Source organism: Cinclus cinclus, chromosome 3 (genome assembly GCF_963662255.1).
Source record: "Cinclus cinclus chromosome 3, bCinCin1.1, whole genome shotgun sequence".
Classification (NCBI taxonomy): domain Eukaryota; kingdom Metazoa; phylum Chordata; class Aves; order Passeriformes; family Cinclidae; genus Cinclus; species Cinclus cinclus.
Genome location: NC_085048.1, coordinates 45,650,348 through 45,666,941, shown reverse-complemented (window position 1 = coordinate 45,666,941; position 16,594 = coordinate 45,650,348). Strand labels below are relative to the sequence as shown.

General features: G+C 42.9%; 1 protein-coding gene across 2 annotated transcripts; it reads left to right on the top strand.

Annotated features, from left to right (window-relative positions):
• Window positions 1-384: 384 nt before the first annotated feature.
• Window positions 385-15,574, top strand: TRAF3IP2 (TRAF3 interacting protein 2). 2 transcript variants are annotated; one of them, XM_062488736.1, is made up of 7 exons: window positions 385-1,450; window positions 3,695-3,870; window positions 5,239-5,327; window positions 6,995-7,063; window positions 9,330-9,446; window positions 10,554-10,628; window positions 15,303-15,574. In XM_062488736.1, exons 1-7 carry the CDS (start codon window positions 1,329-1,331, stop codon window positions 15,447-15,449), a joined length of 795 nt encoding a protein of 264 aa, XP_062344720.1. In that variant the 5' UTR covers window positions 385-1,328; the 3' UTR covers window positions 15,450-15,574. The 2 variants fall into 2 exon arrangements, with proteins under 2 accessions (XP_062344720.1, XP_062344721.1); XM_062488737.1 differs by lacking the exons at window positions 385-1,450; window positions 3,695-3,870; window positions 6,995-7,063 and having other exon boundaries at window positions 5,141-5,327.
• The last annotated feature ends 1,020 nt before the right edge of the window (window positions 15,575-16,594 follow it).

The window sequence follows — 16,594 nt, the reverse complement described above, 5'->3', positions numbered from 1 at the left end:
TAGAGCTGGTCATGAGAAATCCAGGAGGAAACCATATTGACTTGTACTATGGTACGCCCAGACTCTTTCACCCTGTTCTTCTGCAAATAGTTAAAAGAGAGGGGTGGGAAAATCTCCTAAACCAATTTCAACAAATGCAATGTTGCTGACTCACAATTTCATCAGGAATCTGTGTAATTATGGGGTTGGTTTGAGGATTTTTTTCTTAAATGTTGGCTCCTGTAATTGGAGTATTTCATCGAAGCTTTGTTTTCTTTTGTTATCCTCCCCTTAAAAAAATCCAAAAAGATAGATAGTCCTCATGGCTGCTAGGGAAAAGAAAGCATGACCCAAAAATAGCTAAAAGGATTTTAAAAAACAGTTTTTGGGGAAAAGAGCATTTGAATACTGCAGCTTTTAGAGACAGCTCATGACACCATAATCATGCAGTGCTAATAAGCCCTGCCAGGCTGGACTTTGATCTGCACACAGCAGCTTGGAAGTGCACAGAGCTGCTGCCTAATGAAAAGTGCAAGCAGAAAGACTGAGGGGAAAAAAGCCAGAAACCTCCTCTTCCCCAATTGGGAAACAAACAGCTTGCATTGCTTTCTCTTTCAGTTTATGCCAACAGTTCCGCTGTACGATAGTTATTAATCGGTATTACATAAGGCCAGTAACAGTAAAGGTTTTCACAATTACTTGTGCAAAATTATCACTTTGGGCTTCCCCTGCAGCCTTTTGGATGGCAACAGGAGCAGGGAAAAGTCCTTAAAATGTCACTTTGACAGAAAATTCACATAGGGTGAAGTAACATACTAAGCGATTATTTTTCCTCTTTTCATTTACAGTAATCACAGTCTGTTTAGCCTTAGTGTTGCAAACTGATTTGTTCCAGGATTTTGCATCTGCTTTCATGAGAACTTTGGGATGATTCATTTTCACAAGTCATTGCCAAAAAGAAATAAAAAAAAAAAAACCCTACCAAAAAACACTGAGGCACAGTAAGCACAGGGACAAGGCAGCCCTGACTGTTTAACTGTCAGCTGTCCCAACAGCCCAACCCCGAGCAGGGATCTGAACCGTGCCTTATGTGACTGGGAAATAGCAAGCTTTAGACTCTAAAACATTCCTTCATCTGGCTTCTTTCAGAGCGAGATACCTGCAAATGCCTCCAAACTGCTCAGTTTCCTGAGACATGCCTGGAAAGGAATAAACACAAACTGAGGCAAAAATGTGTTGGCTGAAATGATAGTTGCTGCCTTTATTTTCTCACCCTTCCAGATGGCAGAGCTCCTTACCAGCATTTTGCAGAGCCATCACAACCACTTCCTCCTGTTCCTGGACCTTGCATGAGAGTTATCCGCCCAGCCCAGCAAGTCATCCCAAATTACTCAAACCTTCGTGCTCCCAAAGGCACTGGAGAGCGACTACCCCAGAGGACATGCTCCTCCCCTGGCCCTCCTCGATTCCCGTAAGTATGCCTGGGTGGGGGTTGTGGGAAGTGGAAGTTCTTCTCATCTGATTTTGTGGGCTTTCAACCAGTAATTCTGAATCCTTGTACTGTGAGCCTGCCCAGGCTGCAGGAGTACATGTGAGATGCTGGGTTGTTTTCTTTTCTCGCTATTTTACACTCAATGGGGGCCTGACCCTCTCCTAAAGGACTTCAAAGCCAGATACCTGATATGCTGTTAGAGCACACCCTGAAATGCATAAGTTAAGGAAGATAAATGCTTGAAGGCTTAAGGGATGAGGAGTTGAAAAATATCTCAGTTGAAACCTTAGAGCTGTCCTGCTCACGGGCAAAGGTCAATTTGGTGGCTTGCTGGAGTCTTCAGCTTTACACTGTACCAGCCTGGGGCAACTCAATCACTGGCTTCCAGTGATTTCCTTTTTACCTCTTCTGTGGTACACAGAAAAAGGGAGAAAATCCCATCAGTTGCTAATATATCTCTACACTGCCATTTGCAGCCTTTTCTATGATTTTTCATAGCAGAATGTCTGGCAGTTTTCATCCAGGGCTTTTTGACTGATTTTGAAATATTAATTTCTCAGGCCTTATATTCTTACAAGTATCTAGTTAGCAGATGGGAAATCCTATTAATGCAAGGGGTTCCTTCAGACTCAGCTATCTAAAAACAAATTGAAGCTTCAGGTTCTGAGAATAACTGAAATCAGACTGTTTTTATTCAAGTGCCACAATACTTTTAGAGTTGTTAAACTAACAGGCATCTGTGCTTGAAAATGTCCACTTATGTGATATGGCCTTGGTAGGGAACTGTGAGAATTGGCAGGACAAAAGAGGGCAGACAGCTGAAATATCATTCTGCTCTGGCCTGTGAAAATTTAAGGGCTGTAACAGAAAAGTGACAGCAAGATAAGGGAGTACCTGCAGCAGAAAGAATTGCAGAGAGTTTGTATGAAAACGTAAAAATATTGAGGGGTAGTGAGTATCCTTTGCAGTAGTAAAATTTAAAACCAGACTCCCGATTTTTGGCACATTTGTTAGATAAGGTGGAGTTTTGGGAAGATCTGTAAATTAGCCACTGGCTAGTGTTTTTGTGGCCGTTGATGAGGCAAGTGTTGTTTTTATTAGTACTTTCTTCTGCAAAAAGAGATCCAGAATACTTGGGGTCTGTCCTGCGGCTGCATTGCTGCTGCTTGCAGGCTGACTCCAGGAACAGCAGTTACATGTTGGTAATATTTGCCTATAGAGTATTTTGTAACAGAAAACATCTGCACCAAAATGAATAAACCAGATCTTAATGTGACAACAGAAAACATGCTGCGACCAGCCTGTCATCATTCATTTAAGGAAGGCTAAGAAAAAAAAAAAAAAAGAGAGTGGTCTTGATTGACTAAACATCATTGCTCTGTGGGGAAAAGCTCTCAGAGAAACCTAAAATTCATCCAACAGATTCAACCCAGCACATTGCAAGCACACCTCACATAAAAATCTCTGTAGATTCACATTCCCATTGACTTAAAATCTGAAGCCAAAGTGTAGTAGGATGAGAACTCCTAAGCTTCCTAAAATTATCCCCATCTGTCTGTTTACTGTGGTGGAGAAAACATTAGGCAAGGTTATTGCTGGCCTAGAATGCCAGTCCCTGACATGAGAAACCCTCATTTGGGTCTGCCATTGCTGGTCAAGAAATTAATTCTGTTCCCTTTGGCAAAACATTGGGTTTGTCCAAGACTGGAGGCCCTCCAGGGGTGGAGCTGGAGTGCCTTTGTAGACCCATTTTCCCAAACTCCGCCTTTCTGTGAGCCTCTTGTGCTGCACAGGACATCGTGAGAGCATCTGAGGTGCGATGAAGCATTCTTTACCTTTAGAGGATGGGAAGAGGTTACCCAAGGACCACCCTGCTCCCATATGAGCATAACAACATCCACGACACTCCATTATTTGTCAGTCAGAAACAGCCTTTGCTTCTGCTAATTGCAAGCTGAACAGCTTTCAGCTATGATGTGACTTACTTCCTGTGATTAATGTTGTATCTCTGATAAACTGCTTCTTGTGGTAGCCTGCCACCAAGGTATCTCTTCCAAAGACACTGTAATAACTAAGCAGATGTGCTGAGCCAAGCATTTCTGCAAGAACTTTTCACAGCTAATATGCAGATAAAGTTCTTAGTGTGCTATTAAAAGGAAAAGAAATTCTGAATTTCACCTGAAAATAAGTATTTTCTAAATCCTCCATTGCTTTTCTTTGTAGAAACCAGCTATACAATCAGCTGCCTAATGGTCAGCTGCCCCCCAAGGCATGTGGCCTGGATGAAGCATGTGGTTGTCCTTCTGACAATTTTCCATCTCCAGCTGCTGTCCCAAGACCTCTCAGCAACCCTGCAGCCAAGGGAACTCTGAGAACCAGCAATCTGCCAGAGGAGTTGCGTAAGTGGTTAGCAAATTTGTTCTGTGCGAGATTTTACAGCACAGCCTAACAGCTTTAGGTGGGAGAGCTCCAGAGTGGTGAAGGGGGAGAAGGCAGGAGGACATTACACAAGACACAAAGACAACAAGAAAAGAAAGTACCGAGTGTCACCACATCTGTTGGGTACGAGTGTCTGTGTTTGGTGGGATGGAATTACCCCCTTGAATCCTGAAAACGTAATTGTCATTAATTGCTTGTTATTTTGTTTACAAGAAGTAAATACTGTTTAGATTGTTTTCATGACTCCTTGCTAAACAGGAAGTCCCTTTGAGGCAGGAGGGGCTGGAGCTTACAGTAAAAGACTAATAACAAACAAAGCCTGAGGGATAAAGTGTTTCTGCCTGTCCCAAACCAGACAAATATGTTTAGCCTTGACCTCAGTTTCTCCCTGAACTGGTGAGTTTGGAGAGGACTCTGGAACATGCTGAGGGCTCTGCCTGACATGCCTCTGTTGCCACGAGCACTACAGATGCACTCACCCTCCTACTCCTTGGGGAAAGTCAGGTTTCAGAAAAATAACTTCTTTCTGAATGCCAAGCTGGCAAGTAGTTGAGATGTGCCATTGCTAAGAACCCTCCAGAGCTCTCCTGCAGTTTTGGTTTTTCCTTTATTCTTCTTTCTAAGTATCACCTTCCAAATCCAGAGTCACATCTCTCTGGCCTGTAGGAGTGAGTTATGATACCAGATGCCACTCTTGGGTAGACCCTACTTTATCAGTTACTGTGTCCTAGGTGGAGGAATTACTGGGTATTACAGGGTCATCTCTGGTACGTGCACAGCTGGATTAGATCAGCTAGCTGGTTTACCCTGATGCAAATCTATGAAAACCCCTCCCACAACGGCAAGGACATTGATGTCACCAGCCATATATCCTGCCTGCACAGGGGGTTAATGCTGCTTCAAGAAGAGGCAGTATGACATGCATAAGGGCCCATCCAGCTCTGTGTCATATCAGTGGCTCTGGGGAAAACTGTGCCAGCTACAGCCAGTGGAGGTAACACAAGCTGTGGGTGTGAGCCCAGGCTTAGGTATGCCCAAGCACTGGGAAAAAGCAGCTCTGGCCACAGGGCAGAGGGAGCAGCAGAGGGATTTACCCTCTGCAGCTTGCCACTAAGGCAGGAGGAGCTCAAATCTGGAGCAGGGTTTTGTACAGGTCGTTGGTTTCAACACTGAGCCACTGCACTTTCCCACATCCATTTCATAAACAAGCCAAAGAGACCTAAGTGGGCAGAACGTGCAGCGTGGTGGAAAAGGAGGGCTGTGACAGTCTCACCCTCTGAATGGTGTATTTAAATGTGTTACGTATTCATACAGACTCTCTCTCCCAGGCAAGGTCTTCATAACCTACTCGGTGGATACGGCAGTGGAGGTTATGAAATTTGTGAACTTCCTGTCTGTAAACGGATTTCAAACTGCTGTAAGTATTCCTTCCGGAAAGAATTACTTTCACCCAGGGAAGAGGCTTTTCCAAAAAAAAAAAAAAAAAAAAAAAACAAAAACAGAAGAGGCAATGCACTGTCCATTTAAATGTTTTTCTGGTTATCATCACATTTTGTAGGCTAAAGAAGATGCACGTAGAATTAACTAGCCTTGGTTTTGCAAGCTGTAGCTTAAATGATCTGCCATTTTGTTTATTCTTCTTTTAACTGAATTTTGTGCTTTGAAATATGCTTTAATAATGACCCGGGAAAAATTCACTTAGTAATACCAGATGGACAACAGTTTGAGGTTTTGTGAGTTATTCCGTTAATATTGTCTCATATTTGGTCAGTATTACAAAAGGCCAATTTTATGTTTATCCCACCCTACCTTTTTTTTCTCCAGTGCTGTTACATCATTGATTCTTCAGATGTGAGTAACTTTCTGCTAGAAAAGATCTAAAGTAGATTCTGAAATTCACACAGCTTAATGAAACAGCCCATCTCATGGCTTTATTTGCTTTGTTATCCCTTTAAAAGTGATTTTGCTTTGTTACACCTTTAAAAGGGATTCTAAAAATCACTGGCCTGAAAAGGTCTGTGTCATGCTGTCTAATCCCATAAGCCATTCAGATTTTTACTGAATTTCTCATGAGTTCTCTTCATCTTAGAGGCCCACAGAGGCTCTAGGAATCAGTGTTCATCAAAATCTTGATTCATATTTTCTTATTTCAAAAGCATATGCTATCTGACCCCTCAACCTTCACTCTTTGGCTCCAATTCAGGAAGGTATTTAAGCAAGTGGCTATCATTAAACTGAATGAGACTCAGTGGGGAGCTTTGCACATGCTTATTTACTTTCATGAATCAAAGATTTTTTTAAAGAGACTGCGATTATACTTCTCTCCAGCAGTTCTGCACTATGACCAATTCATAAGAAGGCTTTTGGGCACCATAGCTTTACAGAATAGAAGGCTCATTAATAGCACCTTTGCTGGACAGGTAACTCTTAGAGCCTGCTGCAGAACAATAAATACAGCAAAATGGCCACAAAGCAGGGAAACAAGTGGGCTCTCTGCATTCAGAAAGGGAAAAAGAAAGACTTGAGAGCAGATCATAACTCTTATCTCGAAAACTTGGAGAAGTTAATATTTACTCCATTGGTCACAATCACTTATTCTGGTTTCTTGGTTTACTGGGCATGCAGAGAAGCAAATAGTGTTGGTCATATTCAGTCCTATGAAGTCCTCCACTGCTCTGCTGTCAATGAAGTCTGGGTGAATGTTTAGTTCAGTATGAAGCTAAAGCTTCACACTCAGTATACCCTTGCAGTCAGAAAACAGCAGGTATTTGCAGCTATACAGATGGAGAAGGTAGGCAGCACCTTGTTCTGTCCAGTAAAAAATGCCTGGGAGTTGGGGGCTGGCAGGGCAGCCAGTCAAAGGGCCAGCTGAGTGGGAGCCCAAGGATGTGCCTGCAGCAGCCCTTCTCTGCCTGCTGCCTGTCCAGCTTGGCTCCAGACCGCAGGGAAATTGCAGATGTTTCTTTCCTAGGGGAATTGGGCATGCTTGTCATAAACAAAGAAAGGAGTAGGTGCTCTATCAGTGCCATAAAGTGGAGAGGAAAGGTGAAGGGATGCTCACCACAGACTTCCATTCTCTTGCAGATTGATATCTTTGAGGACACGGTACGAGGTATTGACATCATTAAGTGGATGGAGCGCTACCTAGGTGATGTATGTAAGGGCAATTTAACCTTGTTTATAGCAGAGGTGACCTGAGGAAAATGATTGAATCGTTCTAATACATAGCAGGGACGGAATGAAAATGCGAGACCCTACTGTTGTCTTCCCTGCCCCTGTAGAAATGGCAGAGGCGTTGCAAGAGAGAGTGTAGGCAAATCTCACTCACATCTGTATCTGGTGGTCCCAGAGCTCTTTCTTTGAGAAGTTAAGTGTTAATCCTGGCATTCTTGCCAATTTCTAATGCTACCTGTTACATCCAGCCTGAAGCTGCCATTGGAAAAGTTGTTCCTGCATCCCCTTTTTAAATAGTAGGGTTTAGCTGTGCATGGTTACAATGATATCTGTATTTCATCCCAGGCTGCACAGTCATGGCTAATGTTCATCCTTCTCACTTGTAGCTTTTACACTGATATCTAAAATGCTGAAGGGTTGTTCTGGATAAACCATCCTACATTTAAACTAGAAATTGGTCTACTCTTGGTTGATATATAGATTTGCTCTCATCATTTTGTATCTATCTAAGCAGTAAAACAGAGATTTATCTTGATGCTAGTGCTGTCCCCTTGCAGCACCAACTTCCTCTGAAGTTCCCCTGAGCAGTGAGTGCACATCTCCTTTAGGATCAAGCCAAGTGGTCGGACTATACCAGCACAGTTGGGTGCAAACTGGCAATTCTGTCACTGGACAGGAGCCATCATGGGCTAGCTTCCTTGGATTCTCACCTTGCTGAGTGGCCACCGGGTCTCTGACTCACTCTGGCCAGATCTCCATGGTTCAGAAGCAGGATGACTGAATTGGTGGACTCTCCTCCACCTGACCAAGGAAGTTCAACCATCTGAGCCAGCCCTGCAGAGGTTTCCTGCAGGTGCCCATGCAGGCATGATACAACTGCGTGCAGAGTCAGCCTGGGACCTCTGCCATGGAAGTGTAGTCATGCCTACTGCGGCTTGCATCAGGACAAATTAGGCTTGGACTCACTGTGTGTAATGTAGGTAATGAAACCAGAAGACAGATTTTGCTTTTGCCAAAAACATCACTTAAAATTCAAGCTGGCAGATCTCCTCTGGGACTTGTGCACAGTCAGTAGGAGAAACCAGTACATGCAGAGAACAATCTCCTGCCTCCACCTGAGGATCTTTCTCTGACTACCCACCCCAGAAAAGTTTGGTTTTGCCTCCACTGACTGGAGGCAGTTTCTAACTTCAAAACCCTTACATGTGTGAGAGGTAAGGGACTGATTGGGCACAAGCAGAGGAAAGTGTGCAACTGGGCATGTCTCTTGCAAACCCTCAACATCTGTAAATGCTTACACACATGTCAAGCACAAGCAAAAGTAATTCTGGAGTATGTTGAGTCAGTGTAAGGGATAATGGCTCCTTGCTGTATTTGACCCTGTGGTGAGGCAGATGCTCTTGATACAGCACAGAAGGAAAGAGTTAATTACATGCCAGGCTGACTGTAAGACTTGGAAGCCTTACACAGCCTGATGTGCCTGATGGGATGAAAGGCAGGCCCCAGATAAACACAAGTAGGAAGCTTTCATCTGCTTCGTTTCAACTGGCCTGCCATTAAGGAGACGTTTCCCAGATAAAAAGGAAACCTGAGCTCAGTGTGGAGCTGGGATTAAACAGGTCAGAGGCAGGATCTGGGCTGTCCTAGCATGGTGGAGGAGCATTGCCTTCAGCCCATCATGACAGAACTGCCAGATACCCCTAAACCTGTCCAGACCATCCACAACAGTCGCCCTCTCTGCACAGCCATCTCTCCGCACACTTTGCCAGTAAGATCAGCAAGAAAATATGTAATTTCTGCTACTGAGAGCCCTAGAAGTAGCTTCCACAGACCACTGTCTTTAGTAGCTTTTTGTATAAAAAGTCATAGATGACTAAATAGAGGCACTTCTACATAAGCTGTTGGAAAACATTTGGGTCTGAATTTGAAGACAAAAGTTTTCTGTGTATGCACATAGACACTCTACACTGATAAAAGTAGCTTTTTATGACAGGGATTGCAAGTGTCAACTGGTAGCTGCTAATGCATCTCTTGACATTTAGATTTTCTATATTGAGATGTTGAGAAATAATGAGGAGAACGAGTGTACAAGTTCTCCTGTATTTCCTGCCAGAATGAATGAGATCCTCTTGTGTTTGCCAGGAACACAAAGATCACTTAAAACACAAACTGGCAGATTTCCGATCTGCCTCTACCAAACATGTTGCATTTTTCAATTTCATAAAAGTGCTTTTCTCCCTAACAGAAGACAGTGATGATAATCATAGCAATCAGTCCAAAATACAAACAGGATGTGGAAGGGGCTGAATCCCAGCTGGACAGGGATGAACACGGCTTACATACTAAATACATCCACAGGATGGTAAGCAAGGACATGCATTTGCTGTTTTACAAAGACTGTCTCTTCTTCTCAAAAGACAAATCTGTCTCCAAATGGCAGGTTCTTTGCTTTGTTTTCCCTAATCCCCATAGTTAAACACCCCTCTTTGGAATTCATTAATCCTTCCTCTCATCAGCTCAGTATACTCATTAACATCTGCTAAGAGGTTCAAGGAAGAAAAATCCTATTAAACATGCTCATCTTATTTCTTCGTATGCTTTATTGTTCAATGTTTTTCCCTTCCTTCACCTTCTTGAGCCCTTGTATAGCCCTGAGCACAATCTTATCTAACAGTGCCTGACCTTCCTCCTTCTAAACCAGCCCTTTTGCTTCAGCCATCCTGGAACTGAGGTCTTTTCTTAGGCAGCAGTAAAGCTGACTGAAGGATGGACTTGCAAAGCAACGGCCAGAGATGCAGTGTGGGGCTCCTGGGGAGCACATGGTGCCAGAAGACCAGACACCATCTCCACAGCCTGTCACAGGATGGACATTTATCCCAGAAGAGCCCACAGAGACATTAAGTCAATCCTTTCTCCCTTGATTTGCAGTTAACTGCCTTTCTCACCCTGTAACCTACCTGAACCCCAGGTTTGAATCTGCAGTCAGGTTTTTCAGAAGCTGTCACCAGCAGATGAGCTCTCAGCAGTACTTTGCTGTGTGTACCAGCCCTGAAATGCCTGTGTCCTGGGCTATGGGGAACAGTCCGGGCCCTAGCTCAGACACAGACCTGGCCTCGGGCTGAAATCTTTCACCCACTTGGAGGGCAAACAGGGGTGTTAGTCAACTCAGGCTTCACTAGTTCAAGATGGATTTCATGGGATTGCGCCTGCAGCTAAACCCACAATTATTTCACACCATGAAACAAGATGTTCAAGAAATGTTGGTAGATCTTTCCTGTATCCTTTCTGTAGCAATGGAGAATTAGATTAAGTGGCCAAACCAAACACCAAGTCCACAGCAATAGATCAAATCATGTAACAGAAGAGCAGTTTAAGTAAGCAAGGAATGTTTTTATACATAGGGTTCAGATGCATGCCGAGAAAAATTTTCATGTCATTACAATAAAACTGGCATTTTGTTCTTTTCCAGATGCAGATTGAGTTTATACAGCAAGGAAGTATGAACTTCAGATTCATCCCTGTGCTTTTTCCAAATGCCAAAAAGGTAACACACATGCATGCTTATATACTTGCTGCATGATTAAGTGCGTATTATTTTGATCACAGTGCAGCAGATGGACTCTTAAAACTCAAACACTCTATTTCTTGGTTCTTAATAGCCTGCAAGTAATATTCTAAAGCTTATGGGTTTATGTATTCCAAGGTTTATAGGTTTATGTACATGCAAATAAAAAAATTTCATCCGCAATATAAATCAGCGTGTAAATGTATTTCTGATGATTAATGTCCAACTAAAAGTCAAATTGCCTTGAGCACTGAAAGAATTTAAATGGAGAGAGGCAACCTATCCAGGAAGCATGCTTCTTATATTAACCCTTTTATAAATTTGTCCAAATGCAATGCTGATGAGTGAGATGGGCAGGATTTATGACTGATGTGAAGAGAGGGTCTGGAAGAGCATGTGCTGAGAATATAAAAATAAAGAGTATAATAAATACTAAAGTATTAGGCTGTTCCTTGAACTTCAATAGGCCCATCAAAGGCAAACTAAGATTTTTTAGGACTTGCAATTTCATCTGCCCTCCTTACTTGTTTTGAAGATTCATTTGAGAATAAGAAATAAGTAATGCAACAGATTCCCACCTCTTCTACCTCACTGAGAGAACCTCTTGGATTTTTACAGAGACAAAAATGTTAAAAGGCTTCAGTTTTAGCTTCCTCAATCTCCTGCATTATATTCATGTCCACTTTGCATAAGCAAATGCTTTGTGCAGTGTTGGGTAGCTATCATGTTGGCCCTAGGTGCATTTTAAAAAGTATGGAAAAATACTTCATATTTCTTTGGGCACCCGAATTTTGGAACATGAGTCAAAATTTAAACATGTTATCAATGGTTATAGGGCTGTAGAGTCCTTTTAGTGTAATGAAGTTCTTTATTTAAGCACCAGTTTAAGATCACAGATTTGAAAATATGTCCTTGGGTTTGTAAAATATATGAGGTCCTATGGGTTGAACAGTACTTCTGGTATTTAATGTCATTCAGATCCTTCCTGAATGATCTCAGTCTGCTACTTACCTTAACTAAGTACCTGGAAGACAGCAATGGTGGGAATTGGGCAGGCTGAAGGCAGGGAAGCAGTCAGCATGTCCTTTGATGGGAGGAAAGGGCTCTTAACCGTGGGGCTTCTTTTGAGTGCCCAGCATGTGAACAGACCGCACAGTCTAGAGCCGCTTGGCACCTTAAGAGTTACAGAGAAAAGTGTCTCAGGAGGCACTATAGGTGCCTTGGGGCTCTGAGACAGAACAATAAGTTATGTTAATTTGGGCTCAACTTTATTTATCAGAAGACTATTTAGTGTATAGCAGTACTTCTCTCAATGGTATTTAAGGAATTTCCAGGGTTGTTTTATCCAGCTGCCTCTATCAAAGCATCAGGCTGCAGGCATCCTTCCTGCCCATCCTCTGTAGTCCACATATCCCTTCAGTTTTTCAATAGGTGCCTTTCTCATTAAATTATGCAGATCAGCATTTGCTACTGCTGTAGTCTCTTTCTCCACATAATCCTTGGGTATATCACCTACCTTCATCTAGCTACTTAATGATAATGCAACTGAGGACATCATGGGTGGAAGGAGAGCACCAGAGCCTGAACAAGTTGCAGTAATGAAGTCTGGAGTTAGTCAGAGGAAGTGAGGTACCTGAAAAACTGCCAAGTATATGTATAATTGGATGATGCTGGTGGCAAATTACTTCAATTTTGTCTTTTTTATACTGTCCTTTATACATTCAAGTATTAGCGTAGCTGGCAGTGGAAAAGAGCAGAAAATGAAGATTTGGAGGTTTCATCTGGGGATGGGGCTATTAGATGAGTTAATCTCATACACAGCACATCATAAAGCACTGCTGGTATGTGAAAATTAGTCGACCTCCTACAGGAAGAGATCTATGTGATCCAAGGAGCGTTCATTAAGAAACTGAATAATGAGGCGAAGAATGCACAACACACAGTTAAGGTGGAACTGGCATTTCCAACTTCTAGTCATACACTGTTAAAGGAAACATGCTGGTTCAAGGTGTGCATCACAATAATCCACAGAAATGTGTCCTCCTCATCTGGCCATCTGACAATCAAAGTGTTAAGCCAAGACTGCTCCATGCTAGAGACACTCCCTCTGGAAGCAGCCAAGGGGTGAGATGAATGGGGCTGGTGCCAGGGAAGGCATGAGATGTCAAACCATGTTCTGCTGTCACAGCCTGAACAGTCCTGTCCTCTGCACTAGTACAATCTGCCCACTTCCTACCAGTTTGAACTGCAGAGTTATCGAATACTCTCCCTATGGCATCAAGAAAATTTCCTCTCAGCTCACATATACACAGCCAAATTTTAAAAATCCCAAGGATGGTAACCATTTTCCCGTTACTCCCACCTGCAATGACAGATGCTGTTGCATGGCAAGGAAAAGCCCCTTTCTCACTCTGGATAAAAAGCAGCTATAGCTGCCCTTTACCCCTACACACCTCCCTAAAATTAAAACTATTGCCAGAGCTGATTCATGTGCAGGTGCATTTTGCACTGACTTCATTATGGTATTAACAGTATTAAATGATTAAGGGTATTAAACGAAACTGTACGAGCAGTTTTGGAAGTTTGGCCCAGAGCTTGTCTCTGGATGTATAGTGCCTCTCTCATTATATCCCCACTTGCTGATTTCTTACGTACTACACATTTCTCACACTAATTTCCATTTAACTAATGATTTACCCATGTGGATCTCTATCAAATGCATTTCTGAAGTCTAGACTGACTATACCTACTGCATTTCCTTTGTCCAAAAAATGTAGTTTCTTATCAAAGGCAAGGAAAGGGCTCATTTGGTAAAACCCCTGCTGTATTTAATTGCATTTCATTCTATAGTTCTTAACAATATTTAGTAGAGAAACAAGTTCCACGTAACAATGGTATATGCATGTGCATGCAAACATAGTCATCTTTCTTTCTCCCAATAACATTTGAGTCTCTTGGCCAATTCCAAAGAGCTTTGTCAAAGGAGTAAAATTCACAGATTAAAATCCATTCCTATGCCTATATAAAAAGACTAGCAGGTGGAGGCAAGAAACCTCAGTTTTGCTCCTACAAAGGGAATGCTGTGGGATCCCTCCACTTTAGAGAGACCACTGAACAAAGCCTATCTTTTCTCAGCCACTGGAGAAAGAGGAAGGTCAGGCTTGTCCAGAAGCCTAGGTGAATTCATACTAATGGGTCTGTAGGTGCCTGTGTGACTTATGTCCTTCTTCCTATACATAAATCCTGTAGCTCTAACAGAGTGGTTGCATCAATTAACACAAACTGAGCAGGGAAAGCAATGCAGCCTCGTTCCTACAGCTGTACAGGCCAAGGAAAAGACAGCCAATTTTGAGAAGCATGATCATGGGAATGAAAGGTTTGGACTGCAGCTAGGCTGTTTGCTGGCATCAGGACATGTGCAGCTCATGCCAGGGCATCCCCTGGTGAGGCGCCAGGGATGTGCACGCCAGCAGCTTTTTGTTCTGTCCTCTTGGAGCTAGCTCCACTAGCATGACAGGAACTGTGCTGCTTCTAACAGGGGCTGTCTTGGGAAAACACTGCTAAATAAGAGGTCCAGGGGCCAAGTGCTGGATGTCCTTGTTCCACATGTTGCTTACCTGCTGTCTCATTTTGGCTACATTTTGAGTGTCTCCAATTCCAAAACAAATCTCTGTCTCATGGTGACCATGAACTGATTTTGGTCAAGGATCTGTCCCTCTGTTAATCAGTGGTATTATAATAGCCCTTCACCTCTACACATCCAGGCTGTCCATATGGAAACCTCACAAGGCTGTGGGAACATGGGAACATGAGGGCTGAGCAGGCTTGTCTCTCTCAGCCAGCTGTCACTCTCCAATGCCATTGTCCGAGCTTCATTATGTTGATAGACATTAGCCCGTCCCTGTGAAGGACTGCACCTTTTCCAGTATGCAGGGATTGGTGGAGGTTTGACCCTGCTAATCTGGAGATGCATTAGTCTCTCCTCAAGCTCAGCATTGGCCTCGACCTTCTGCTCCATTGGTCAGAGCACACCTTGCTTAGCAAAGAAAGGTGCAAGGGGAGGGGGAGAGGGCTACCAGCATGAGATATGTTCCTGTGGGGTCCCAGTCTTTCCCTATTGATCCTCATCCCAATGTTGAATGTGCTGTATGGATCCTTTAGCAGCTACTAAGGTGGCCTTTCACTGCTAGGGGCACTGAAATCTCTCCTCTCCTCTCCTCTCCTCTCCTCTCCTCTCCTCTCCTCTCCTCTCCTCTCCTCTCCTCTCCTCTCCTCTCCTCTCCTCTCCTCTCCTCTCCTCTCCTCTCCTCTCCTCTCCTCTCCTCTCCTCTCCTCTCCTCATGTTTATTTTCACAAGCTTTTCGGTGCCTGTCATTGACATCAGACTTCCTTTGAAATGTGATGAAATTAGCCAGCGTGATGGCAGAAGAGAAAGAGAGACAGGCAAGCTGTGAGATCACAGAGAGTTCATTTATTTAGGAACCCAAATACAGTTCTGAAGCCAAGTTAACATTTCTTGTTGTTACAGGAAGTGCCTGGAACAGACAAAATGAAATCTTCCTTGGCAGGGTCTCAGAGAATCTGAAAGGTTCTGGTAGAGATTCAGAAGGATTTGCACGATTTAGCTTTTATTTTCCTTGTTTTTTTTTTCAGGAACACGTGCCTACCTGGCTGCAGAACACTCACATTTATAACTGGCCCAAGAATAAGAAGAACATCCTTTTGCGGTTACTGCGGGAGGAGGAATACGTTGCTCCTCCGATAGGACCTTTACCAACACTCCAGGTTGTGCCACTATGAACATGGTAACTTAAAGCACATGAGGAGTGGTTGTTAAAGGGTTGTTCCTGGCAGGGAGCCAACACTCTTCCAGATGGCTCTTTCTGATGACAGAAGATAGTCTTTCTGCTAAACGAATTGGTTGTCTTGGGTTACTCAGGCTCAGCTTGTTCTCTACCATGTTAAACATCTATTTCCAAAGCTGATGGGGCAGAACTCTCTTCTCTAGATTTTTTAATAAGCTAATAAGTGGAAAGAATGCCCACTTTTATTTTAACATCTGGTTTGAACATATCCTTTTATTAGTTACTATAGCAAACAAATACCAGAAATAATGATGCAATAAGTGTAAAATAAAAATTACATCCTCCTTTTTGCTCAGGGTTTCTTTAAAGGTATTCCTGCTTTGTATAGCATTATTGAACCATCAATTTGTATATACACTATTAAATATACTTGCCTTTTGTAAGGCAATCTTGTATACCATGTCCATTTCTATTATTGCTGGGAAGAATGGAGTAATGGGTTGGGTAAGGCAGATTTTCCTTAGCCTGTCTTGCATAAAGAGACTTGTCTTCAATAAGAGGACTTTTAGATCTGAAATCTCTAGAGTTCTCTTTCCTTACAGCTTGGTCCCTCACACCTCCAGCGTGTTGCAGCAACCGTCTCCAGAAAGAAAGCTGAGTGCATGACTACGTGAGTGCTGTCAGTGCCATGGAACACTGCAGTATTTTTTTATGGCAGCCCTTTCGCTTCACTTCTGCTCTTCAGCCTTTATTTAAAACAGAGCATGTGAAAGGACAATTGGCATTTGGAAAGCCAGTGATTGTTAAGTGAAAGAACATTGACTCCTACAACTTGCAGTATGGAACAATAAAATAATCAAAGATGGAGAGCCACAGGGTGCTGGCCACCAGGATGGCTCAGTAACATCACGTCTGCTAAAATTAGAACATTTTTTAACAGACCACATAAGCACGACTTTGGTGAGGATTTTTTTGTTTTTTTAACAGCTTTAACCTTACTCACCCTATTGGCTTAAAATTCTTCAGCCTTTATTCTTCGGAGCAGTCTTACCAAGATCCTCCTCAGCTTTAATATTTGTCATAGAATGACCCAAACACAGCTTTAAAAGAAAGTACATGTGTTTGGTAGCCTGAAAAGGA